At 38.8% G+C, this 26,101-nt stretch overlaps 1 protein-coding gene across 2 annotated transcripts in view; it reads right to left on the reverse strand.

Annotated features, from left to right (window-relative positions):
* Window positions 1–5,914: 5,914 nt before the first annotated feature.
* The window catches only part of TAF15 (TATA-box binding protein associated factor 15), a 30,172-nt gene continuing 9,985 nt past the window's right edge, over window positions 5,915–26,101 (reverse strand). Inside the window, exons 6-17 of one of the 2 annotated variants that reach the window (XM_081805341.1) lie at window positions 23,642–23,835; window positions 22,256–22,376; window positions 20,956–21,000; window positions 15,592–15,626; window positions 14,934–14,966; window positions 13,602–13,711; window positions 12,313–12,442; window positions 9,159–9,251; window positions 8,401–8,482; window positions 8,194–8,282; window positions 7,558–8,086; window positions 5,915–6,242 (exon numbers count right to left, since the gene is read on the reverse strand). In XM_081805341.1, coding sequence (XP_081661467.1) covers window positions 6,203–6,242; window positions 7,558–8,086; window positions 8,194–8,282; window positions 8,401–8,482; window positions 9,159–9,251; window positions 12,313–12,442; window positions 13,602–13,711; window positions 14,934–14,966; window positions 15,592–15,626; window positions 20,956–21,000; window positions 22,256–22,376; window positions 23,642–23,835 — 1,501 coding nt within the window. In that variant the 3' untranslated portion in view covers window positions 5,915–6,202. The remainder of the gene's footprint in view (window positions 6,243–7,557; window positions 8,087–8,193; window positions 8,283–8,400; window positions 8,483–9,158; window positions 9,252–12,312; window positions 12,443–13,601; window positions 13,712–14,933; window positions 14,967–15,591; window positions 15,627–20,955; window positions 21,001–22,255; window positions 22,377–23,641; window positions 23,836–26,101) is intronic. The other variant, XM_081805342.1, reaches the window with a different exon arrangement.

The following is a 26,101-nucleotide window of genomic DNA, read 5'->3' on the forward strand; positions in this document are numbered from 1 at the left end:
GTCCTGGGATCGAGCCCCGCGTCGGGCTCCCTGCTCTGCAGGAAGCCTGCTTCTCCCTCTCCCACTCCCCTTGCTTGTGTTCCCTCTCTCGCTGCCTCTCTCTCTGTCAAATAAATAAATAAAATCTTTAAAAAAAAAAAAACTAATGATGTGATGTATGGTGATTAACATAACAATAAAAAATTTTTTTTAAAAAGCTCTGCAGAGAGCACCCACCATGTGGTACACCACCAATGTACTAGAGCATTCCCAGTACCAAAGCCACCTAGATTCAACACTCTGACAAAAATGCTTAATCCAAGCTGTGGCCAGTTTCTCTCTGAAGCCTGAAAGCCCACTTCTCTCAGCCAACAGGATCTGTTGGTATTGCTCTTTGGACACCATCCAAAATATAAGGTCCCCCCTCTTCTCTCTCCTCTCTTTCTAATGAAACCTCTGAATACACCCTCCGATGGCAGCAGAAACAACAAAAGGCATATACACCCTCCTCCTCTTCCAACATTCTCATCCATCTCTGTGCTATAACTGAAATCTGGCACTCTTCCTTGAACTAGCCTCTTCCCAAAGTCTTAGGTGTTGCTCAACCTCCTCCATTCCTTTCAATGTCACCATTGCCCTGTGCCTTCATATAAAAATCACTGCTTCTCTGAGGGTCTTGGCTCTAATTATCCCACCCTCTGGTCCACTTCTCTATTTTCTCTCATTCATCGCCTGAACCTTAGTGTTCCTATCACCATGATGGTAACAACCATCCAACACCCCATCTCCTCGGTTCTTGATCTCAACTACAAAGGCTTCTCCCTTCCATTCACTTCAGCCACCCACTTCCATGGCCACACCTAGCCCCTGTCATCCCCGGGAATTGCTTCATCTCCAAAATCCTGAACATCTACTTGTGGACCCAAAGCTATCTACCCAGCTCTTTTTATCCCCACTACCAGTTCTTTGAATCTCATCAATAACACTATGCTCTTGATGTCCCTACATTCTTCATTAACTTCCTTTTTTTCTTCCTACTCAGCCTGGACTTCATCCATCAACCACTAACCTCACTCTTCTCATACCTCTACTAGGTATGAGACAAATTTGAAATTTTTCTTCAGATTACTAGTTTCTGACTAGTAAAATCCCTAACCCTGGATCAAACTGCCTCTGTTCCTATAAGCAGGTTGCTGATTAAAGATGGAGAAAAATCACATATCCATACAGACTGTACCCACAGAACACTTGTTCCCTATGTTAACTGAGCTCATATTGTTGCCTGGCAGTTTTATGGGTTCCATACTTTCCTATTTCCTACAATGGTTGTTTCAAGCCTTCTCTGCTAGCCTCACATTTACTACAGTCTCTTCAAACCTTCTATCATATTCCATAACTCTCAGCAGACCATTATACTTTACTATACTTGGAAGGGAAAAAGACATCAGATGGAATTACCTCAATTTCCTGCCACCTCTTTTATAAGCATCCTTCTACATAGTAAAGAGCACAGGCTCTAAGGCCAGATCCTTGGATTAGAATCCTGACTCTGCCACGCACTAGAGATGTGATCCTGAGCAAGTTGCTTAGCCTCAGTACCTCTGTTCCTCACTGTACCCTAGGAAAAGCCCCTTCCAAGTAGCAATCAAAATCATTTATACCATTCACCTCTTCTCTGAAATGTTTCCTTTACCTCCTTGGTTCACAGCATTATTGTGAGAATTAGTTAACACACAGATTGCTTGTAACAGTGCCTGGCACATGGTAACCTCCCAATAGATGTTAATCGTCTGTTAGCATTATTACCAGCATCTGCAACTATCCTTACCTCCAGTAACAACGCAAGAAGCATTCTCCCCTTCTAAGGCAAATCCTTCACCAGTGTTCTGGTCACCATTCCTTCAAGGGATGTGAATATTAACTATCCCCATTTCCTTGCAAGGAGTGTATAAACATGCTTAATACTCACCCATCTTAAAAAATAATCTCCCACAAACCCACATCCCTGCCTAGATGCCTCCTCCTCTTAATTCACCCCCCCCCAACCACCCTTCATAATCATGATTCTTAGTTGCTCATATTACTGGTCTCCATTTCTCTAATTTCTATTATTCACCATCCCACTTCATTTTGAGTTCAGAATTCAATTCTCTACCAAAAAGGCTTTTGCTAAGGCAGTGGTTCTCAAAAGGGGCAATTTTGCCCCCAAAAGGACATTTGGCAATGTTGGGAGACATTTTTAATTGTCACAACTGGGGGCTGCTACTGGTGTCTTGTGGTAGAGGTCAGGGATGCTGCTAAACATCCTACAATGCACAGGGCAGCCCCCCACAGCAAAGAATTATCCAATCCAAATGTCAGTAGTACCAAGGTTGAGAAACCCTGTGGTAAGGTAATTTACAACCTCCATATCACTAAATAGGAGTGCTTTCTATCCTTTGTAACAGACTTGGCCTGGCTTGAGCACTTGACACCACTAGCTTCTCCCTCCTTAAAATCCACTCTTCCCTTGGGTTCTACCAATACCTCACTGGACATTCCCAGTCTCTATCTCAGGATCCTCTTCTATTATCTCAAATATTAGCATTTCTCAGGGTCCTGCCCTAGGCTCTTCTCTCTCTACATACTATCTCCCCAAACCATTAAAATCAACTGAGGCTCTTTTGGTTTTTTAAATGCCCAGGCCTAACAGATTTCACTGTCTTGGAGTGGAACCCAGCATCCTTGTGTTTTAAAAAACTTCCTCACTAATTCTAATATACAGCTTGGATGGTGAACAGTACTCTAGACAGTCTTACTGTAATTGTATCCACTCAGCACTTTACCATTTATATATTAATAGCTCTCATTAATCTCAAATCTATCTATAACATTCATTTATTCATTTATTTAGTCAATATTCATTGAGTACCTAACTCTGAGCCTAACACTGTTCTAGGCAGTAGGGTAGAACAGTGAAAGAGAGACAAGGTTCCCTACTCTCCTGGAGTTTATATTCTAATGGAGAAGAAAGAAATTGACAACCACAAAAAGATCATTCCAAATAGTGATAGATACTGTGATGACATTATAAGAGGAGATATGAGAGTCACTGGAGAGAGGCAGTGTTTTTTGTTTTGTTTTTTATTAGAGAGGCAGTGTTTTAAATTGGAAGGCCAGGGATGGGGGCGCCTGGGTGGCTCAGTCCTTAAGCGTCTGCCTTCAGTGCAGGTCATGATCCCAGGGTCCTGGGATTGAGCCCCACATCGGGCTCCCTGCTCCGCAGGAAGCCTGCTTCATCCTCTCCCACTCCCCCTGCTTGTGTTCCTGTCTCTGTCAAATAAATAAATAACATCTTAAAAAAAAAAAAAATCCAGGGACGGGGGCTGGAATCTGACCCAACATTGCAGTGAAAAGGGAGTCAGCCATGTGAATATTTGAGGAAGGAGAATCCTAGACTAAGCATATGCAAAGATACTGAAGCAGAAGCATATTTGGTACCATCAAGAATATGACCAATGTGGTTAAAGCAAGGTTAAGTATGGATAAACATTACATAATAAGGTTGGAGAGGGAGACAGAGGCCAGATCATAAGGGCTTTGCAAGCCAGGGTAAGGAATTTATAGCCAACATAGCCTACATGTAATAAAAGTCAATGGGGTGCCTAGCTGGTTCAGTCGGTAGAGCATGTGACTCTTAATCTCAGGGTTGTGAATTTAAGTCCCACATCGGGCATGGAGACTACTGAAAATAAAAATTAAAAAAAAAAGTCAATGAAAGGCTTTTAAGGCATGACACAGTCATTCAATTCACATCTTTACAGTATCATTTGGCTGCTACGGGAAAAACAGATTTTAGAGGAACAAGATTGTGTAGGGGGACCTATTAATAGGCTTTGCAACTGTACAGAAGAGAAAGAATTATAGTTCGTACCAGGATTGTAACCAAGAATATAAAGATGGTTTCGGGATATATTTTGGAGATTGAATTAAAAAGACCTGCAGGTACAGGATGAATGAAAGAGAAATCAAGTGTAAACTCTTAAGTTTTCTTTCTGGTCTGGGAGGGCAGTGAAGACATTTACTGAGACGAGGAAGCCTAGGAAAAGATAAACTGATCTGGAAAGGGAGATCAAAAGTTCTAATTAGTCCTGGCAGTCACCAAAAGAAAAAAAAAAATGTTCTGTTCAGTGCATCCTAATGAAAAGGTCAAGTAGAGAGGCACCTAGGTGGATCAGTTGGTTAGGTGTCTGCCTTTGGCTCAGATCATGATCCTGAAGTCCCGGGGTCAAGCCCCATGTCCAGCTCCCCGCTCAGGGGGAGTCTGCTGCTCCCTCTGCCCCTCCCCCCAACTTATGCGCGTGCAAGTGCGCTCTCTCTCACACTCAAAAAAAATCTTAAAAAAAAAAAAAAGACTAGGTCAAGTAGGAAGGTGAATATAATCCAGAGTTAAGGGCAGAAGTCAAGACTAGAGACTTAAATTTGGTAGTCATCACTGTATTAGATGGTATTTAAAGCCACAGTCTGAATGAGTTCTTCCAGGATAAAAATGGGTGTAAACAGAAAGACAAAGGTGATCAGAACAAGCCCTGAGAAACTTCCAACATGTGAAGGTCAAGTAGAGAAATTAGCAAAGGAGACAGAAGTCAGTAAAGAAAAAAAATCAGGGTGCATAATATTGAAATGCCACTGTTTTCTAAGCTGCAGATTTACACACCCAGCTGCCTACTGAAATCACTCCCCTCATCTTGCTCCCAAACCTGTTCCTTTTCCCAGTGTCTCCTATTTAAATGAACAGCACATCTACCCATTACCAGGCCAGAAACCTGACTTCTCTCCCCACAATTTCTGACATCCAGCCAAATCCTGTCAAATGTCCCTCCCTCATTTCTCAAATCAATTTAGTTCTCTCCTCCTCATCCAGTCACTGTCTGAGCTCAGACCAGAATCTCTCTCACCTGGCTTACCATTCTGTTTCCAATCCAGTGTCTCCACAAGGCAGCCATAAGCATCTTTCAGTTGACGCCACTCAGGTCAGGCCACTCCCCTGGTTAAAATCTTTTAATAGCTCCCTATTCGGAGGCAGAGTAAAAATTAAATGCAAGGACCTTCTCACCAAGCTTGCTTACCTCTCCAGTCTTACCTTTTTCAGGCCCCTCCTTGAACTCCTCCCTCTAATCCAATGCACTACATACAATTCTCAAACGCAGAGCTTGTTCTTCACTCTTTCTTAATTCCTGACTTACTTGTTCATGTCGTTCGTTTTCTGCTGGGAACACCATTTCCTCACCCAGCCTTCGTACTTGGCCAACTCCTACTCTTCCCTCAAGACTTACCAAGCCTTCTTGACCCCACGTGACTGGATTAAGTGTCCTTTCAATCAGCCTTCAAAACAACTTGTACTTATTCTTATTGGAGTACTTGTCAGACTGTATACTGTTTGCTTGATGGGCAACATATCCAGCATCTCATGCAATGCCTCACCCTTGGTACGGGTAGGAGAGGTAGTTCTTTAAGTAACATACCATGCACACTGGTATCTGGACCCTGGCTTGTCAAATCCTTACTCTTCCTACCTAGCCCTTAGACCTCACATTCCTAGCATCTACAGCACTGCCCTAAATAAATGGTTCACAACTGTAAACTGCAATTAAACTGACTGTATCAAAACCACCTGGTAAACTTGATATAGATTCCTAGGCCTAGCTTCCCACACTTAACAAGTTCTGATCAATTAGACCTGCGGTGAGGCCTAGGAATCTGTAATTTTGACAACCTCTTCAGGTAATTCTGACATGCAGTCATTCTTGCAAACTACTACTCTAAAACAGAGTAGGAGTTCAGTGTTGTTGAAAGTAACATTATCAGTTCATGAAACTGCATTTAATTCTTTAGGGTTAGAGTCTGCTGTAGCTGAATCCTGAGTGTGACAGAACAATGCACTAATGTACAAAAGTCCACAAAACAAGCAGCCTTTATTGCAGTAATACAAAACACTTTCCATTTTGGCAATATTTTACAACGCACTTAGCTTCAAGGGTTGGAAAGGAGGTTGGAAACTAAACGGGAAAATTTCAATGGACATTTCTAAAAGAAAAACTGTCCCAGCCCTCCCACCCAAATAAAAATCCAAATGTCACTTCATTTCACTACCCAAGAAGAGGCCACGAGGAAAGCAGCAGGCAAAACTCTGGCAATTTCACTATGGATCATGTCAGAGACAAAGGAACATTCAAAACAGTCATCAGTATGGCCGGTTGCGCTGATCATTTCTGTAGTCGTTTCTAGGAATGAAAAATAAAGAGCCAGACTAAATTCTAATTTTCTACCAAGGGAGAGCATCAGACACTTCCTCAGGGTGCTGGTGACTGGCGTCTGTTTGACAATTTCTGTAAGAATGACACCATACCTAATTTATTTCTCTACTCCTAGAAGGTGCTTAATAAAGGTCTAATTTAACAGCTTTAAGACCCAGAAAGTTCCTAGAAGAAGCTTTTTGCTATCACTAACTCTTAAAAACTTTCCATCTAGAATAAGGACTCCAAACCACTGTGGTATTTCAGGAGGTCAGAGACTGTGCCAATTCCAGCTCTCTAAACAGAAGAGTGGCATAACAGAATTAAGCAAGCAAACATTGTCATGTAAGAATTCTGGGTCTGCCACTTACTATGTGACCTTGGAAAAGTTACTCAGTGTTTCTTACTCCACAAAATGGGAAATACATCTACCTCATGGGGTTGAGAGAAGGACTAGAACTAAAGAATACAGATACTTCCGCAGGATTTGTCACACAGTAAGAAGGGTTCAAAAAATAATCATTACTAAGAGCTAACAATTATATAGCATTTACCATGGGCCAGGAACTGCCATAGTGTAGTAATCTAATATGACTCCTCGAAGGAGGTATTATTGGCTCCATTTTATAGATGAGAACACTGATGCTCCATAGGATTAAGTAACTTGCCTAAGGTCACATAGTAAATGGTGGAGCCAGAATTTGAACCCAGAGAAGTCTTGTCTCTGAACTCCATGCTATACTAATTCTCATACCTTATACTGCCTCTGGCATACAGATGCTTAGTGTAATAACTGGTGGTTCAACTTTTTCTGCCTCTACGCCATTCACATGCACAACACACTCCCATCAGTACCATCAGTGATTTTCATCTGGAAAAGGTATTACCAGAATCTCCAGAGAAACAACTACAGGGTGGCACAACACATAAGATTTCAGAAAACATACCCCACCCCCATGAAAGGTGTGCTTCCCCTCACTTAAATTAAGAACCTCTGATTTACGTACAATTTTAAATTATCTCTCAATTATCTTTAGCCATGAGGAAGAATAACACATATTCATATACACACACTCACACCAATATAAAGATTTGTGAAACAGAATTTCCGAAACACAGTGAGTTTTAGAAATTTTTAAATGGGAAACTAAATGAACCTTCCCCATCCTCACTGAGAGCGCTTCCAATGAAAAATTCAAGTTCCAAAAAACTGGACCTTAAGAAAATGTGACAAAAAGGGTTCAGATCCTAAAGCTTAGGAGCGGTGAGGTAAAATGGTTAACAAGTACATTCTAATACTCACCTTCCTCCCATTTTGCCTCCATAGCCGCCTCGGTCTCCTCCATAGCCGCCCCCACTCCTGTCACCTCCATAGCCGCCACCTCGGTCTCCACCGTAGCCCCCACCGCCACCGCGGTCTCCTCCATAGCCCCCCCCACTGCGGTCTCCTCCATAGCCGCCTCGGTCTCCACCGTAGCCTCCTCCTCGGTCTCCACCATAGCCTCCTCCTCGGTCTCCACCATAGCCGCCGCCTCGGTCTCCTCCATAACCGCCTCCTCGGTCTCCACCGTAGCCTCCGCCTCGGTCTCCTCCATAACCGCCTCCTCGGTCCCCACCGTAACCGCCTCCTCGGTCCCCACCATAGCCGCCCCCACTTCTGTCTCCACCATAGCCACCCCCACTTCTATCTCCTCCATAGCCGCCGCCGCCACTTCTGTCTCCTCCGTAGCCGCCACCGCCACTTCTGTCTCCTCCGTAGCCACCTCGGTCTCCACCTCTGCCCCCACGACCTCTGTAGCCCCTCTCTCCACCGTAGCCTCTTCCCCGGAAGTCTGCAAGGTAGAGATGCAAACCAGTGAGGCCAACAGGATAATGTAAACCACCCTTAATGCTAGTCAGAAGATAAATGCCATGCAGATGCTGTTAAAAAGCAACCCACCTCCTCCTGAGGGACGAGAGTCCTCTGGTCTGGGCTCATTACACTGGTTGCAGGAATTCCTTCGAGCAAAGTTCATATTTCCACATGACCTGAGAAAGGGGGAAAATAAAAATGTTCAATAGTTTCCAACTGAAGCAGAACCCCCTCTTGCATCCTCCAATCCCAATCCCAACTCCTACTACCGCCAGAGTTAATAAGGATACTTACGGATTAGGGCAAACCCAGTCCCCACTTTTGGGGTCTCCACCTCTTCCCTGAAAGCCTCCACGACCTCTATATCCTCCACGGCCTGGGGTTAAGAAAGGTGGGAGAGAAAAATCAGCACCCGACATTAACACAGCAGAAGAAAAGCACCAGATGAAAGAATTAAGAACAAGTAACCATCAATAACTTGGTGGCCACCCCCAAAATTAACCCCTATGGTAGAACTCTGATTCTTTCATTTGAGGCTTTAGTTAGTAAATCCAAAAAATGTGGGAAAAGATCCCAGGCACATATTACAGTGCAAACAATGCACTAAAAAACTTCAAAGTCCACTTTCTATTATAATACCCTCCCTGGTTTGAGAATCTCAGTGATAAAGGTAGAGAAGACATATTTCAAATTTAAGGAACTAAACACAATAGAAATGAACAAGGCGGCAGCAACTGTATCAGAGAACTTACAAACTGGTCAGATTACCTAATTAGGTATCATTTAAACAATTGCCTCTTGATCTCCAGGTGAATAACAAACTGCCACGAAGCTTTCCAAAGGGATTTCTAGAACCTTCTTCCAACTACTTTCTTAGCTATTATGACACCTTATTTACCCAATCTCCTTTCAGTACCCACTCTCATTTTAAGATAGAAGGAAAAAAACCTAGGGGGAGAAAGAGGTAGTAGTTCACACAACAGAGACAGAACATGGACTCAAATTCAAACCCTTTGTACAATATCCAGGCCTGTGAGCGACAAGTGTCTTACCTCGTCGCCCACCTCCACTTCCACCCCCTCTCATGAATTCCGGTCTTCTGGTAGCAAAGGACACTTTAATGATGTTGCCATGGAATTCTTTTCCTAAGAAGAAAAAAAAAAAGTTTTGAAGAAATGCTACTCCACATCTCCACCTCTCAACAAAAATATAAAACTGTCCTGAAAATTTTCAGTTTCAGAGCAATAACGGACATCCTCACACAAATTCAAACACACCAGTGTTCCCTAAGTCAAGGTAACAGTGCTAAAACATGATACAATCTATTGAATAGAGCAGATCTGTCACTGAGATACAGTTACTTCTTACTAAGCAAAAAAACACCCACATCTAATATTTGTAATATGAAAAGAGCCAAGTGCAGAACCATGTGTGTAGTATGTCACCACTCCTGCTTTATAAAGGGAATGAGTGTGTGGGTGTGCACACATGTGTGCACACGTGCCTTTACATGCACATACATGCTATATATACACTGCCTATTATGCTCAACTCTCAGGAGGGGAAAAGAGATCACTGGGGGTCAAAGGTAGAAAGAAAGCTCATTTTTTATTCTATACTTCTGGTACAGTTTGAAACTCTTTTACTATATGCAAGTAGTATCTTTAAAAATAATACATGCCAGAAAAATGAAAGCATATGTGATTACTTACACACATGCACACACACCTCTATTCTGCAGCCCCAGGGCCTTAGAGACAGTAACTAATCTTTTTACTTTATATTAAACAAGAGGATTCATAAAATGGTCACAATTCCAGGAGCCTTAGCTCCCTAATCAAAGCACTTATTATTATGGCTGGCAACTTTACAGAGTATCAGACAGTAGGACCTAGGAAGCCACTCATGGATCAGAATTTTCAAAGCTGTAGAATGACCTGAACTATGGAGTTAGGTTTAAGAGGCTCATATGACCTGTGGGCAAAAAGCACACAGAAAAGTGAGGAAGAAAGGACCTAGCCTTCAAGAGTAAGATGATGAGACCTGACAGAATAATGCAAAAAAAGTAAAGAATATGAAGGTGAAGTTAGAATTGGGTAAATAAGTAAAAATATTACGGACAATGGGATTCAAATTTCTCACTGAGAGAAAAGAGTTACAAATAGGGGAAGAGAGAAGAGTAGAATATATCCTATAAGCTACCCTATGACCCAGCAATTGCACTACTGGGTATTTACCCCAAAGACACAGATGTAGTGAAAAGAAGGGCCATATGCACCCCAATGTTCATAGCAGCAATGTCCGCAAGAGCCAAACTGTGGAAAGAGCCGAGATGCCCTTCAACAGATGAATGGATAAAGAAGATGTGGTCCATATATACAATGGAATATTACTCAGCCATCAGAAAAGATGAATACCCAACTTTTACATCAACATGGATGGGACCGGAGGAGATTATGCTAAGTGAAGTAAGTCAAGCACAGAAAGTCAATTATCATATGGTTTCACTTATTTGTGGAACATAAGGAATAGCATGGAGGACATTAGGAGAAGGAAGGGAAAAATGGGGGCGTGAACTGGAGGGAGAGATGAACCGTGAGACTATGGACTCTGAGAAACAAACAGGGTTTTAGAGGGGAGGGGGGAGGGGGGATTAGTTAGCCCAGTGATGGGTATTAAGGAGGGCACGTACTGCATGGAGCACTGGGTGTTATACAAAAACAATGGGTCGTGGATAACCACATCAAAAACCAATGAATGTATTGTATGGTGACTAACATAACATAATAAAATTTTTTAAAAATTTTAAAAAAAAATTTAAAAAAAGAGTATGAAGGTGAGGACAGAGTACCACAATTTCATTTTTGAAGAAATGCAATTATGTTTTAAAGACACAGGTACAATAATCTCAGAACCAGAAGGGACTTCAGGTGTCTGTCAATCTAATCTAGCATGGTTAAGTCCTTTAGAGACTGTGGATCCAGACTGGCTGAGTTTGAATCCTGACTCTACCAGTTATGCTATGATCCTGGAAATTATACAGCTTCTCTGTACCTCAGTTTCAACATCTAAAAAACAGTAATAATAGGCTGTCTCGGTTACTATGAGGATCAAACTGAATTAATGCATATAAAGCTTTTAGAACTATGCCTAGCCTATAAACCACAGTAAACATGCAGTAAGTGTTGGTTTTTTTTTTTGTTTGTTTGTTTGTTTTTTTAAGATTTTTATTTATTTATTTGAGAGAGAGAATGAGAGACAGAGAGCATGAGAGGGAGGAGGGTCAGAGGGAGAAGCAGACTCCCCGCCGAGCAGGGAGCCCGATGCGGGACTCGATCCCGGGACTCCAGGATCATGACCTGAGCCGAAGGCAGTCGCCCAACCAACTGAGCCACCCAGGCGCCCAAGTGTTGGTTTTTATTAGAGTACAAAACAATGAATTTCTAGTAACGTGGGGAAATGACTGTTAAAATGTTAAGTGAAAAAAGCATGAGACAAAACTACATTTGGAGTATAATGACAAACTTTTTAAAATGCTTTTAAAAGAGTGGAGTTAAATTTAATAAAAAATATTATCAATGGTTATTTCTGAGTAGAGGACTACGGATGCTTTACTGCTTTCTTCTACTTTCCCGTATTTTCTCGTTTTTGGGGGGGGAATCTTTTTTTTTTTTCCCCCAAAGATTTTATTTATTTATTTGACACAGAGAGAGACAGCGAGAGAGGGAACACAAGCAGGGGGAGTGGGAAAGGGAGAAGCAGGCTTCCCGCCGAGCAGGGAGCCCGATGCGGGGCTCGATCCCAGGACCCCGAGATCATGACCCGAGCCGAAGGCAGTCGCTTAACCAACTGAGCCACCCAGGCACCCCGGGGGGGAAACGTTTTAATATTTCTTCCAAATATGTATTAGCTTTGTATTTGAAGGGAAATTAATCTAAATTTACAAAGAGAGTTAAGCAGGCCAACCCTCGAAATCTCCATCAGGGTGGCTTCAAGCACAAGGTAGAATAATAAGGAAATATTGAGGACAAACGAGAGCTCATCTACTTCATTTCTAAAGGTATGTAAAAACTCTGCCCTTTATTTTTAATAAAATATCCACAAAAGTAAACATGAAAATAACCAGTCTACCAGAATATATTTTGACTTCAAGACTAGAAAACATTTATCCAAACTGCATATTGAAACTGTATGAATAAGATATACCATCAAACCAGTCAATGGCTGCCTTAGCTGAAGGAGGGTCATCAAATGACACTGTTGCCTCTCCTTTTGGCTTCCCTGTGTCCTTGTCTGTATACAGATTTATCATTGGTTTTCCCGTCTTCTTATTTGTCTGAAGAACAAACCAGTTGGTATTAGCTTTTTAAAAAAAAAGTGATCATAAACCACACAATTAAAGATTTTTTAAAGGAATTCACATATCCGTACTACAAATATTATGTACTAATATAAAAATTAAGTTATCTATAGGTTCTGAAAACTCTCTTAAGATATATTAAGTGAACCCAAGCTATGAAAATGATACATAGTATACTGTTTTATCTATGTATAATTTCTTTTAGATAATGCTTCATGTAAATATATACCTTGTAAAACATAAAAAAAAAGTCAGGAAGAATGTACACCAGGCAAATTAACAGATTACCACTAAGGTATACACACTGCAGCTGGCTGGGATGGGAGTGGAAGACAAATAAGAATGTTTACTCTTCAGAACTGTATGAATTTTTTACATGTCATGGGTAAATGAGTAATTCCACAGACACCAAAATAAGGACAACTACAAACTGATTTCAGGTAAATGCTACAATCTACTAACACTACTCTAACTGCTGCTTTCTAAGTTGAAGAGAGGAGAAATACATGCATAAAACAAATGGTGCAGGATACAAATTAAATACACAATAAACAATACAATTATGAAATAAAGCATCAGATACTGGGCTAATATGTAACGCAGTTTGCATATAATGGCCTTTAAGAATCTATAAAATGTTCTCACAATCTCATTTGGTTCTCACAATTTTAGGAGCTAGGCAGAGACTATTTTTAGAGCCGAAGACTGAAAGCTAAAGCTGTAGCAGGCTGTGGAAAGATAAACAAGTAAGGAATAAAATTTTCATGTATTTAGCAAATTTAGCAAAAGGCCTACAGACACGGTTGGGCATGTGTATCAGGGAATTTTAAGAGATATAATCTTGGGGCACCTGGGTGGCTCAGTCGTTAAGCGTCTGCCTTCGGCTCAGGTCATGATCCCAGGGTCCTGGGATCGAGCCCCGCATCAGGCTCCCTGCTCCACGGGAAGTCTGCTTCTCCCTCTCCCACCCACCCTGCATGTGTTCCCTCTCTCGCTGTCTCTCTCTCTGTCAAATAAATAAATAAAATCTTTAAAAAAAAAAAAAAAGAGATATAATCTTATGTAATCTATGTATCTTAACTATAGTATGTTAATAATTAGGAGATTTTCAACATAAGCCATACTTTCTACTCACCTTGATAATTCCTATTTGTTTAAAGAACTCCCCCACTTGATCTGTAGACACACCCTCCCCAAGTCCTTGCACAAAGATTGTGTTGTTATCTGAATTATCAGATTCTGAATCTAAGGGGAAAAAAAATTATGGTTAATTTTACATATTCCTTGGTTTTACATCCTGTTCAGTAATCAAGAGCAATAATTTATTGTCCAATATTCAACTGTTTCTATGACCAAAAGGAAAAAGGACCAATATACAAAAAATCTTGTATCAACATGCAAAGTGGTCACCATAGTTATTTGGGAGTAGATCAATCCTTACAACTAAACTTCAGTTAAAGTGGATCAAGTCCACACTCTGTGAAATACAGACCAATTAAGGGAGATCTTAGATATCTTACTCTTTAGATTCAGATACAGGGCTGAAGCTCATGAAGAGATGAAGACAGTTAGTATTAATTAGCATTCCTTTCTTTGGAGAGCTTTATCGCTTTTATGGCTAATCAGTACTTTTAAGGCTCTCAGTAGAAAATTCCCCAAATCTGACACTTTGGACTTTCAAGCAAGCCAAGCACAACTGCTGGTTTCCCGATCATTGCAATAAGCTTTGTATATACCAGAGGGTAGGGGCACCTTGACACACACCTTACCTTACACGCACACTTTTGGATTAGTACAACAAAGTAAGAAAGATGTACAAAAATTCAGTCCATCAAGGGATAATTCAGAAATTGCCATCCATATAGAATACTTTGGCATCTTAATAAAAACAAAAGTTCTGATTTCAATATATATTAAAATTTTTTGGCTCAACTAGATTTTTAATATCTAAATTATAACTTCCAAAAGGCTCCAGGTAGCCTTGAATTTCATTTAAAAATAAAAGCCACATGAAATTAGTGACCTCTGCCCAGAGTAAGACAATTCTCCCCATGTATGAATTCAGGTTTCTTAGGCCCACTAAGGGGACTACCAATCCGATGTAAAATTTTCTTAAACATAGTTTTTCTACTTCAAATTCCCAATGATACCAACTCTCTCAAATCTGATCTGTAGTTATTTAAATAAGTAATGTTAATTAGCAATACAAGATCAAGTATTTTTTCACAAAAGAAAAAGCAGAGCATAGGAAACCACAAACATAGCAATTTTCCCCAGCAAACTTTCCAATTTCCCTGAATTTTTCTTTCTGGTATGTTTTTAGAAGTGAAGCTCCCTAATTCCAGAAACACTACCAATTAAATCTTCCTCCTGCCCTAACTCCTCCAAACAGACACACTTTTCCCTTGAAAAGTTGGAAAACTAATATTCTCTTAATGGCAAAGTCACAAACTACCATAAACCTTACCAGCATCTGGTCTGGGTCCATAATCCCTGTGACCTAAGGGAAAAGAAAAGAAAAAGAAAAAGAAAAAAAGCTATTTAAGGCAACTCATTAGAAATCATGAAAAAAATAGTAATAAAAACCAAGGCATGAAAGTCAATACTTCCAAAATCCTTGAAAGTCAACCATCACAGATTTACAAAGTAAATATATAAATTAAGTTTTATTAAGTTTAAGAAATCAAGATGAAAGTCAATTATTTCCTTAAATTTGTCCCAGACGGTACCCGCCACTTTGGCATTATGCTAGTATCACTTTTGTTAAGCTCTGGTTGTGAAGGCTGATTGGAAAACCCTAATAATTTAACAACACCATGTCAGCTACCTTTATTAAAAAAATGTATTGTCAAAATCCAGTGAAAGTCTCATTCATCGGTCACCACAGACTCTTTCATGCAAATTCACTGTGCAGAAACCCATTGGACTGTTTGAGATCAACTTTGACTTTTTAAAATGTTTTCTTTGATATATATATGTATATATATATAATTTTTTTTAAAGCACACAACACACACCAGCCTCAACAGGGTAAGAAAGGGCTTAGACTGCGTCTGCGGGATATTGGTGGCTTTTAGATTTATATAGCATTTCCACTGAAACATTTTGGGATACTCAGCACTTACCACCAAAATTTTTGAAGCCACCGCGGTCACCACCACTGCAGAGGAAAAATTGAAGAAATGATTTCTTCCTTAAGTCTCTAATGTGCTGAGCCCTGGGCTCAATCTACACTTAACTGTCACAAGTAGAGCGCCTAGGGAAACAGTAGCACCTCTAACTTTCCAGTAAATTCCATTTCATAGACTCCAAAATGTTGTTTTCACCTAAGTGTTTTCCCAAGGATCTATTTCCACAAGGTTGCCTTTTCAAGCTTATTACAGAACGTATCTCATATACTCTTATTTTAAAATCTTCCCAACCCCAAGCCAAAGGGATACTACTCATATCATAACTTAAAAGCTGGAGGCACAGAATGAAGAATGCTAAACTGGAGCAAACATTCTTTCCAAGGGGGTATTTTTTTAAATATGAGGAAAAAGACTAGAAGAACAATATAAAGCTAGGTTAAGATTCTGATAGCAGAATGGGAGATAAAAACTTCAGTAGTATGTTCTATTTTGATATCAAATTGTGGGTTTTATGAGATGAAGAAAAAAACCGAGGTACAAATATACACAAAAGTGAGCCTGAATGAAAGTAGTCTTAAAAAATCTCAAATCATTCAGCAATCCGAAAAAATGAACACTAAAAGAAAGCATAACTTAAAACTGCTCTCTTACTCTATACCCACTTTAATATACGAGATCTCTTCATATCAGAGCTACTGAGATTCATGCTGCCAAATGCTCTGTACACCAATCAGTAGACCGTTATCAGAGACAGAATGCAACATACTCCAATATCGCAGCTGCCCATAAGAAAATGACTAGGCAAATTTCCACTGACAGATAAGTCAATGGTCTTTGTGTGCATAAATCTATGTAAGAAATCTAAGATCTCTCTCATCAAGAAACTGTTTATTCATACATTAAAAGCTTGTTTCTCTTGCCTGAACTAAGTAATCCTCCAAGATTCACATGCTGTCATGGAAATAAAAACACCCAGTTTTCAGATGGTGACATCTAATATTCTACTACTATTAATCATCTTCTACTATAATCCAAGAAACTAATCCAATACACTAAGCTCTCTTCAATGCTTAAAAGCTTCTCCTGTAATGATAACACTGCCCCCTCTAGCCTCTAGATAGATGGCTTTTCTGAGCCATCCTGAGAAAAACCGCTCTAACTAAATGAGAAAGCAGTCTTCTTTTATAAGTCTATTCTACTACCCTGATGTAAAATCTCCCCTTGCAACCAGCTTAGGTATAGACACGTGCATCTTAATTCGTTATTAATTTTATTTAATTTCCAGGAAGACTATAAGGAGAATAAGGCTATTTCAAGGCTATGTCGACAATATTAAAGCTCAGGTCCACTTTATATACATATAGTCTCCTATTCAGTCTCTAAGACCCCTCTTTTCAGAACAGTACCCAAGCCCTTCCTACACTTCTAACTGACCTGTGTATCACTGCTTAACTCTTTTAAGAAAGGAAAGCCAACAGAGTTCTTGAGATTCATCTGCTAAAAATCTTATTACTAGAAACCAAGATATCTCCGGTTTCTTCAAAGATGATCATGAGAACTCAAAAAAAAAAAAAGAGGAAAGAACCAGTGAAAATATTAAGCCCGCATTCCTGTCAGGAGGTTAAAGTCCCCAGGATAAAGTAGATTCTTTAAATAGGAAATTTTTACAAGTAAGTGCTCTAAAAGATACCTCTTACTTATTTTGCTGTCATTTTTTTAAAAATTTTTATTGTTATGTTAATCACCATACATTACATCATTAGTTTTTGATGTAGTGTCTGTGTCATCTTAAACCAAGTACCAAACTGTTTATCTGGCCACAGTGGAGAGAAAATATGCAATTACATACAACAGCTAATTCTTGTATTTTCTATTCTGGCTGGCAATATAACTTTGAACAATAAAAAAAGGATATACCACTGCAAAATAAAAGTGCTATAAAACAAATGACATTTGAATACGTTTATTATTTCCTATTTCTCCATATAATGACATTTTAACTTAAATCACCTTCATTGAGCATTTCCTTTAAAAATACGGCAGCTGAAGATTTCAACACAATGGCCATAAATATGAAAACATCACAGTGCATTTGAAAAAGTACTAGTCTTCAAACTCAGAGACTCAGGGTATACTCTTTACTATCACTAATCAATCTTGAAAATTTGGACAAGTCAGTAATTCTCCCTAGGCTTCAGTTTCCTCCTTCACAAAATAAGGGTTTACATTCCTGCTACTCAAAGAGTGGTCCAGGGAATAGCAGCACAGGCAGAGCCTGAGAGCAACTCAGAAAAGCAGGATGGCAGGCCTCACCCCATACCTACTGAATCAGAATCTGCATTTTAATAAGATCCCCAAGGAATTCATATGTAAAGTTTGGGAAGCACCAGTCTAGATGATCTACAATCCTACGTGAAGTTTTCTTTCAAGTTCAAATGTGTCAATTATTTTTCTCTTCACTTATTAAGAAATTCCATATGAACTAGTTATATTACAAACCCTTATAAGTAAATTTATTATATTAAATACACTAAATAAACCTCAAGTAGTACTCACTATTAAGTATTTAACAAAAGATGGGCCTGTGGTTAAGAATCTTTCAAACCTACAGTCAGGTTACAAGTCCCTTTTCCATAAACCAAGTTGAGGCTTCACTAGTCAATTAAGACAATAAAGATACAGGAACATCTGGGTCAAGATGTTGCCACAACAATTTGTCTTCCTCCCAGAAAAAGCAGCAAATGTGTACACATAAAGAATTCCTGAAGTAAGGACATCTGAAGGTAAAGTAGTAGAGGTATTTAGAGTAGAGATTAAACATCCTCAAATGTATGGCTGAGTGTCCCCTGCATAAGAAAACCAACTATAAATTCTTGACTCAACTATGGAAATTGTTGTCCCAAGTTCAAAACCACAATGAACAGCCTACCCTAAGGTAGACTGAGGGTTCTTTCATTGTTACAGTATTACATATGTAGAGGAGAAGACAGTCATTTAACTTGATGGTCATTTAATTTCAGGTGCTTGTCAAGAAAAAGTTCTTTGACAGAATCTCTACTCCAAATCTTTCATTTTAAGAAAATCTAAATGTATCTATTCAAGGACTTAAACTGACAAAAAGTAAAAGGACAATACAGGAATCTTTGTTTCCAGAAAATCCATTATCTAGACAGAAAAAGGGACTAGCTAAAAATTAGAAAAGATTAGTTAAAAAACAAACAAACTGCTATGCTTGAATTTTCATAGTAAATCCAAAATACAATTTTTTTGGGTGTGAAGAAGACTAACATGAATTCCAAATGTAAATGACTCAATGGATTTAAATATCATTCTCAACAGTAACTGTACTTATGTCTTATTTCCTCCCATGTCTTTTATGTGTGGTAAAAAGGCTCTCTGGATTCAACATTTACCCACATTTCAAGAAGCCAAGAATCTGTCATTCTAGAGCTACATGTCCAATACAGTATTCACTAGCCACACGTGGCTGTTGACCATTTGACATGTGGACAGTCTAAATTAAGATGTACTTGAAATATAAAATGCAAAATGGATTTCAAAGTCTTAGTATGAAAAACTCAATATACAATATTCAGTAATTTTATACCGATTATATGATAAAATATTTGGGGTATATTAGATTAAATAAAATATATTATTAATTTTACCTGTCTACGTTTTTTTAACGTGCCTACTACAAAATTTAAAATTACATATGTGGCTCACATTTGTGACCCATATTACATTTCTATTGGGCAGTGCTATTCTAGACTATCACCAGAACATATGTACAATTCAAATGGAGCTACTCAAAAACTCTTCTAAGAAGACAGTCAAAATTCAAGATGACTTTTTTAGGCTTGAGATATTAAAGCCTGGAAAAAGCTACATAACTTGACGACTTATTCATGAAAAATGGTTATCTATAAAGTTCTGGCAATTTTGCAATGCATTCATCACAATGCTGAAGTTAAAAACATTGAGAGAACTTACGGCCTTAAGCTTCCAGTCCACTAAGAGGTCAGTGATCAATTTTAGATGACAATTAGAGATTCAACCTTTTTTGGTATAACTGCTTTTTCAAAGAAAAACATTGGTTCCTAAAGTCCCTATAATTTTCACAGGTTTTTCTTCCATATTTGGAAAGCTGGCAGTTTCCTTTTGGTCTGTATTCTTCCTCCAGCCAAGCAATCATACGACTTGAGTTTAAGAATGTCCCATCCTTTACCACTTATCCCACCCTCACCCACAAACTATGCCCCTTCTTTTTTAAATAAAAACCTAACCAATGCCAGATATTCTTCAAACAGCCCTGAAAAGATCGTATTTTCAACCTTGATATAATTTTTTAAGTAAGATGATTAGAAACACAAATGGGAGTGTTGATGAAGACTAACAAAAAATGTTTGGATATTTCTGGTACTTAAATGTAAAACCAAGTGTGAAAAAAATATCCTGAAACTGGGCATTAAAACTCTAATTCAAAATACTTTACCCCTATAAATAAGCTAAAAAACACATCTTGAGTAAGATATTGGGACATGTGAAAATTGTATGAACTTCAAATTTCCATACCCATAAATGAAGTTTTACTGGAACACAACCATATTTATTTATATATTGTCTATGGCTGCTTTGGTGCTACAAGGGCAGAGGTGAGCAGTTATAAAAGAAACTATATGGCCCAAAAAGCCTAAAATATTTACTACATGGCCTTTCACATAAAAAATTTACCAAACCAATATAATCATCATCATCCACATGGATTCCTAAAAAAGGCCTTTTGTGCATATCCCATTTATTGGCTGGGGGAGGGGGCAGAGCAGGGTATAGATAGCAATTGGGCAAGAGCCCCCTCCCCCAATCCTACCTTGAACCAGATCAGTATCATTTTGACCTAATATATAGTGGGTTTCTGCAAAACATAGTGTGTGAAGAGGTTCTAAGGCTAAATAAAACCATTTGAAAATCAAAAGCTTTGGTCCAGATCAAGTATCTGGACCAAAAATCATATTGAAATATGATGCCAAGGAGGTTATAAAAGTTATTAAAAATGGGACTCTTAAGATGGTTAAGGTATGGAGCTCCCCTGTTTTATTAGGAGATTCACTCAAGGTCCTTCAAATCTCTAAGATGAGTCATCTCTCAAAGATGAAAACACATTTTTAAAGATTTCCCTACCCTCCTCCTCCTAAAAAGTGGGATTCTATCATTCTCACACATTGTCACAGTTTAATAAGTAATGTATAGGATATAACTTCCTTATGAAGAAAATGAAACCTACGATATATTATAAAACATACAGTATTCCAAAGAAGCCAATTATCTAAAACGTATTAACTGGAAAATTAAATATACCTGTTGGCTATCTTGTTTGGGATTCTGTTTGAGATGGGAAGGAGGCTTTTAGGTAGAAAGTAAGCACCATGTCACTTTACATTGTTCATTTATATCCACATGATGGCAGGTTGCTCACTTTGATAATGAAGAGCATACAATAATATATTTATATATTGTAAACTGACTTTGCTATCAATCGAAAAGACTTAATGTGCAGTCTTATAAAAGTTCATCAAATATGGTTAGGCTTTAGTTTTGCCCTAATATGGAAGTACTGTACACTAAACACAGAGAAATACAAGTCGGTGATCAAATTCCTGGCTCAGTTGAAGAAGTAACAGTGCTGTATGTAACTAGTTTTGTTTCTCAAGTCACCTCAGGGAACAGAGAGCCCCTAAGGAGCAGAAGAGTAAACTGGTACTGGTATGTTATTAAGTTAACAGGCCACTAACAATTTCAATTCCCAGGGAACACAAATTATCTTTTAAGCCTGTGTATTTTACACATAAATTTGCAACCTGCAAACCTCAACTGAGGACAACAAATGTCAGTTATTTTTTCATTCTTGTTTTTAGGGCCAAAGTGCTATATTTACAGATATATTTAAAAGTAATTTTAGAACCAGCTTTCTTAACATATGCCAAAATTAAGTACCAAAACCTGATAATACTAGCAATGGGGAAAAGAAAGGTTGAATTAAAAAGTCATCTTTTCCACAGCTTAGTCTGAACAAAATATGCAATGATAGGAGATGTTGCACTAATTATTTCAATAATTATTTACTTAAGAAGGAAGACCCAATAGTTAAATTACATAAAATCTTTCTCATTTGCCAACCCCACCTTTATATACTCTGCTATTGCCTCCTAATATTTTCCCTTCCCAAGGGGATTCAAGATTAAGGAATAGCCTCTCTGCACTCCAATCTAAAATTAACTTACCTTTTATGTTTTACATATAATATACTTGGATTTCTCAGAGTCATCTTTTAAAGGAGTTTAGACTCTATAGCTCTGGCAGGAAAAACATAGTTAAGTGGTTTAATCACAACCATAATAGGGGAATTTTCTCCACTGGTGTTTAATATACACCACATAAACTAACTCCTAACATAGCCTATTCTGAGGTAATTTACTGACATCTTAAGACTGAAAATAAATTTTGAATTTCTGCCTTCTTCCCTACAACATAATCTATTTAAGCCTCTTACCTAAATCAGATGCTGGAATCAAACCAGCTGAGTAAAACAACAAAAATTTTTTTAAAATTAAAAAAAGAGATAGAGAAGAAATGTAGACACCTATACCTAAATACTTACCTTGATCCTGTCATAGGACCTCTTCCATCCTTGTCATATCCCCCACGCCCTCTACCTCCTCCCTGTGACCCGCCATATCCTCTATTATCTTCTCCATACCTACTCACATCACGACGGTCATCTACAAAAAAAAAAAAAAAAGGAAAGAATATATACGTGAATAAATAACCATTGTCATTTCTTTTTTTTTTTTTTTTAAAGATTTATTTATTTATTTGAGAGATCGAGAATGAGAGAGAGTACATGAGAGGGGGGAGGGTCAGAGGGAGAAGCAGGCTCCTCGCTGAGCAGGGAGCCCGATGCGGGACTCGATCCCGGGACTCCAGGATCATGACCTGAGCCGAAGGCAGTTGCTTAACCAACTGAGCCACCCAGGCGCCCACCATTGTCATTTCTGATAAAGGCTTCCCATAATATAAACTTAAATGGCTCTTTGGGTCACACATTATATCCTTTGGAAAATGGCACATGTACACTCAATGTGAACTCAAATGCAAGTTATCATAAAACTATCTGGAATTAAATATGTTTGAGAATTATATCTGTGTCAAATTCCACTCTGCTATAGTCAGAAAGCAAAATGGTGACATGGATATAACCATTTGATGTGATGGTGATAAAGAATAGTTTGAGTTATAGTACAATACTAGGTACAGAATCTTATTAGATGAAAAGCATAACCCTAATCTTACAAGTTATTTCTTTACCTTAAAAATACTTAAATGTAAATCAAGCATGGACAAGAAATAACTGGATTTTCAAACTGAGACATATTTAGTGACCATATTCACTGAAGATATTCAGTGAATGGGCTTCCATGTTTACTCATTCACTTATTCATTCATTCAATTATTTAACAAATATTTATTAAGCACTTACTATAACCCAGGCCCTATACTAGGCAATGGAGAGTATAAATGAGTAAAACAAGACTTGTGCCCTTGAAGTATTCATGTCCATGGCACAGACCGATTCCTAAGTATCAATAGTATATTCCAAATGCTTTAAGAGAACAAGTGAAAGAATGGCTAGTCCTTCTTAGATGAAAAGGCTAAAATAGGATCATAAATTCCCTAAATCAAGTATACCAACACTATCAATACAACTGGCAGCAGCAGCATTGTCAAATGATCAGAGTTAAGTGACACAACAAAGGAAATTCATGTCATCAGCCATCAAAAAGTCACATGACCATTTGGGAGTCTGAGAAGTTCAGAAACAGAAATCTAATAAACTAGCTTTGATAGCCATGAGAGAGAAGCATGTATATTCAAGGTCACTCTGAATTTTTACAAACAGTTGAAATCCTACACAGGTCTTTTAATCTAAAACTTAATATAATTCTATGAGGGGAAAAAAGAAAAATAATAGGTCAATATATCATACCTTGTGTGTGGTGGCTGTAATTCTCCCTTTGTGAATGGTAGGACTGTTGATTTTGATTATAGGAATCATGCTGCTGACCATAATTTGACTGCTCATCATATGAACCTTGATGTTGATCATAGCCTGACTGTTGGTCATACGACTCTTGTTGACCATAGTCTGACTGGTCATATGAAGGCGCTCTTCCACCTTGGCTAAACAGAAATCAAGAATTTGAAATTTTATAGAAGGATTATGTTCACTGTAGTAAATTGACTGAGACTGAGAGGCCTGACCAGGTAGACCTCAACCATATTTAATACTACTTACTTTTTTTTTTTTAAGATTTATTTATTTGCTAGAGAGAGAGTAAAAGAAAGAGAGAGAATGCAGAGGGGAAGGGCAGAGGAAGAGAATCTCAAGCAGACTTCCCCCAGTGAGCACGGAGCCCCAAGCCCAACACAGGGCTCGATCTCATGACGCTGAGATTATGACCTGAGCCGAAATCTAGAGTCGGATGCTTAACTGACTAAGCCATCCAGACAGCCCTACCACCACTTTCTGGTGCAAATCATTTAGTTATTTTATCTACAAAATCTCCTTATCAGCAATGGAATGACCTTCAAACAATTCACTATCACTGAAGAGGTGCCACATTATGAGAAAAACCACATACACCTTTGAAAACATTAGTGAAACAAAAAGTCACTATGGCTTTTACCATCCCCTTGAACTTAAAAAAAAAATTAAAGGTGCCACAAAATACAGTAATATGTCTCATTCTTTAACAAATATATCATAACCAGTGCTGGGTCTTCTTTCTTTTTAAAGATTTTATTTATTGGGGCACCTGGGTGGCTCAGTCGTTAAGCGTCTGCCTTCGGCTCAGGTCATGATCCCAGGGTCCTAGGATCGAGCCCCGCATGGGGCTCCCTGCTCCACGGGAAGCCTGCTTCTCCCTCCCCCGCCTCCCCTGCTTGTGTTCCTTCTCTCGCTGTGTCTCTCTCTGTCAAATAAATCAATAAAATCTTAAAAAAAAAAAAAAAAAAAGATTTTATTGATTTATTTGAGAGAAGAGGGAGAGAGGGAACACGAGATAGGGGAGAGGGAGGAGAAGGAGACTCCCTGACAAGCAGGGAGCCTGATACGGGGTTCGATCCCAGGACCCTGGGATCATGACCTGAGCCGAAGGCAGACGCTTAACCGACTAAGCCACCCAAGTGCCCCAAGTGCTCAGTCTTTTTAACAGTTACATTAAAAGGCTCTCTACTACTTAATTTTAACAATGTTATCTCATAATATTTGGGGTACTATTTTCTTTTTTTTTTTTTTTTAAACATTTTATTTTTTTGACAGAGAGAGACACAGTGAAAGAGGAAACACAAGCAGGGGGGTGGTAGAGGGAGAACAAGGCTTCCCGCTGAGTGGGGAGCCCAATGTAGGGCTCAATCCCAGGACCCTGGGATCATGACCTGAGCCAAAGGCAGACAGACGCCCAACCGACTGAGCCACCCAGGCACCCCAGGGTACTATTTTCTTATAATTATCTTTAGAACCTATAGTACATTCCCCTAAGTATCTTCAAAGATAAATTTCAGAAAACAGTAAGGGGCGCCTAGCTGGCTTAGTAGGTGGAGCATGTGACTTTGATCTCAGAGTTGTGGGTTTAGAGATTATTTAAAAAATAGAATCTTACAAAAAAAAGAAAACAATAGTAAATCGGATTTTTAGAGGAAGGAACTTGCTTTGTGATGCCATTTTTTATCTGAAACTAGTCTACCAAAAAGTGAGACTGCTTTATTATCTCTGGCAATTCAAAAAGAAATTTCTAAGTATGTTCTAAGCAATATGACTATTAATTACCTGTTCTCAGGATGGGAATGTTGAAAGGAACATTTAATTGGATTTGAGTTCTAATGTTTTAAAAAGGGAACAAAAAGTCTCGTATCTTAATAGTCACACCTTATTCTCCATCAGATGACCAAAGCAATCTAATAAATAATAAACATCAGTATGTTCCTCCAACTCCTTACCCAAAGCACATCACATCAAGAGTCAGAACCCTAGTGCTTCACTTTAAAATTGTTGTCAAAAAAAAATTAGGGGCAGCTGGGTGGCTCAGTCAGTTAAGCATCTCACGGTCATGGGATGGAGCCCCACGTTGGGCTCCACACTCAGCGGGGAGTCAGCTTGAGATTCTCTCCCTCTCTCTCTGCCCCTCCCCCCCACTTGCACACATGCACATGTGCTCTGTGTCTCAAATAAATTTTTACAAATTTAAAAATAATAAAATAATAAAAAGTTAAAATAAAAAAAATAAAATGGTTGTCAAACCAAATCTAACACTTTTCTTTGGTCTGCATTTATATCTCATGCTTCCAAAAATTCATCCTTATAAAAGGATTCTCCTAACTTTAAAACTAACCAACAGGACTTAAAGAGTTCTTCCTTCTACTGTAACATGCTTTCTGAAAATTATTC

The sequence above is a fragment of the Leptonychotes weddellii genome, chromosome 15 (assembly GCF_054177405.1).
Source record: "Leptonychotes weddellii isolate Sample4059 chromosome 15, ASM5417740v2, whole genome shotgun sequence".
Classification (NCBI taxonomy): domain Eukaryota; kingdom Metazoa; phylum Chordata; class Mammalia; order Carnivora; family Phocidae; genus Leptonychotes; species Leptonychotes weddellii.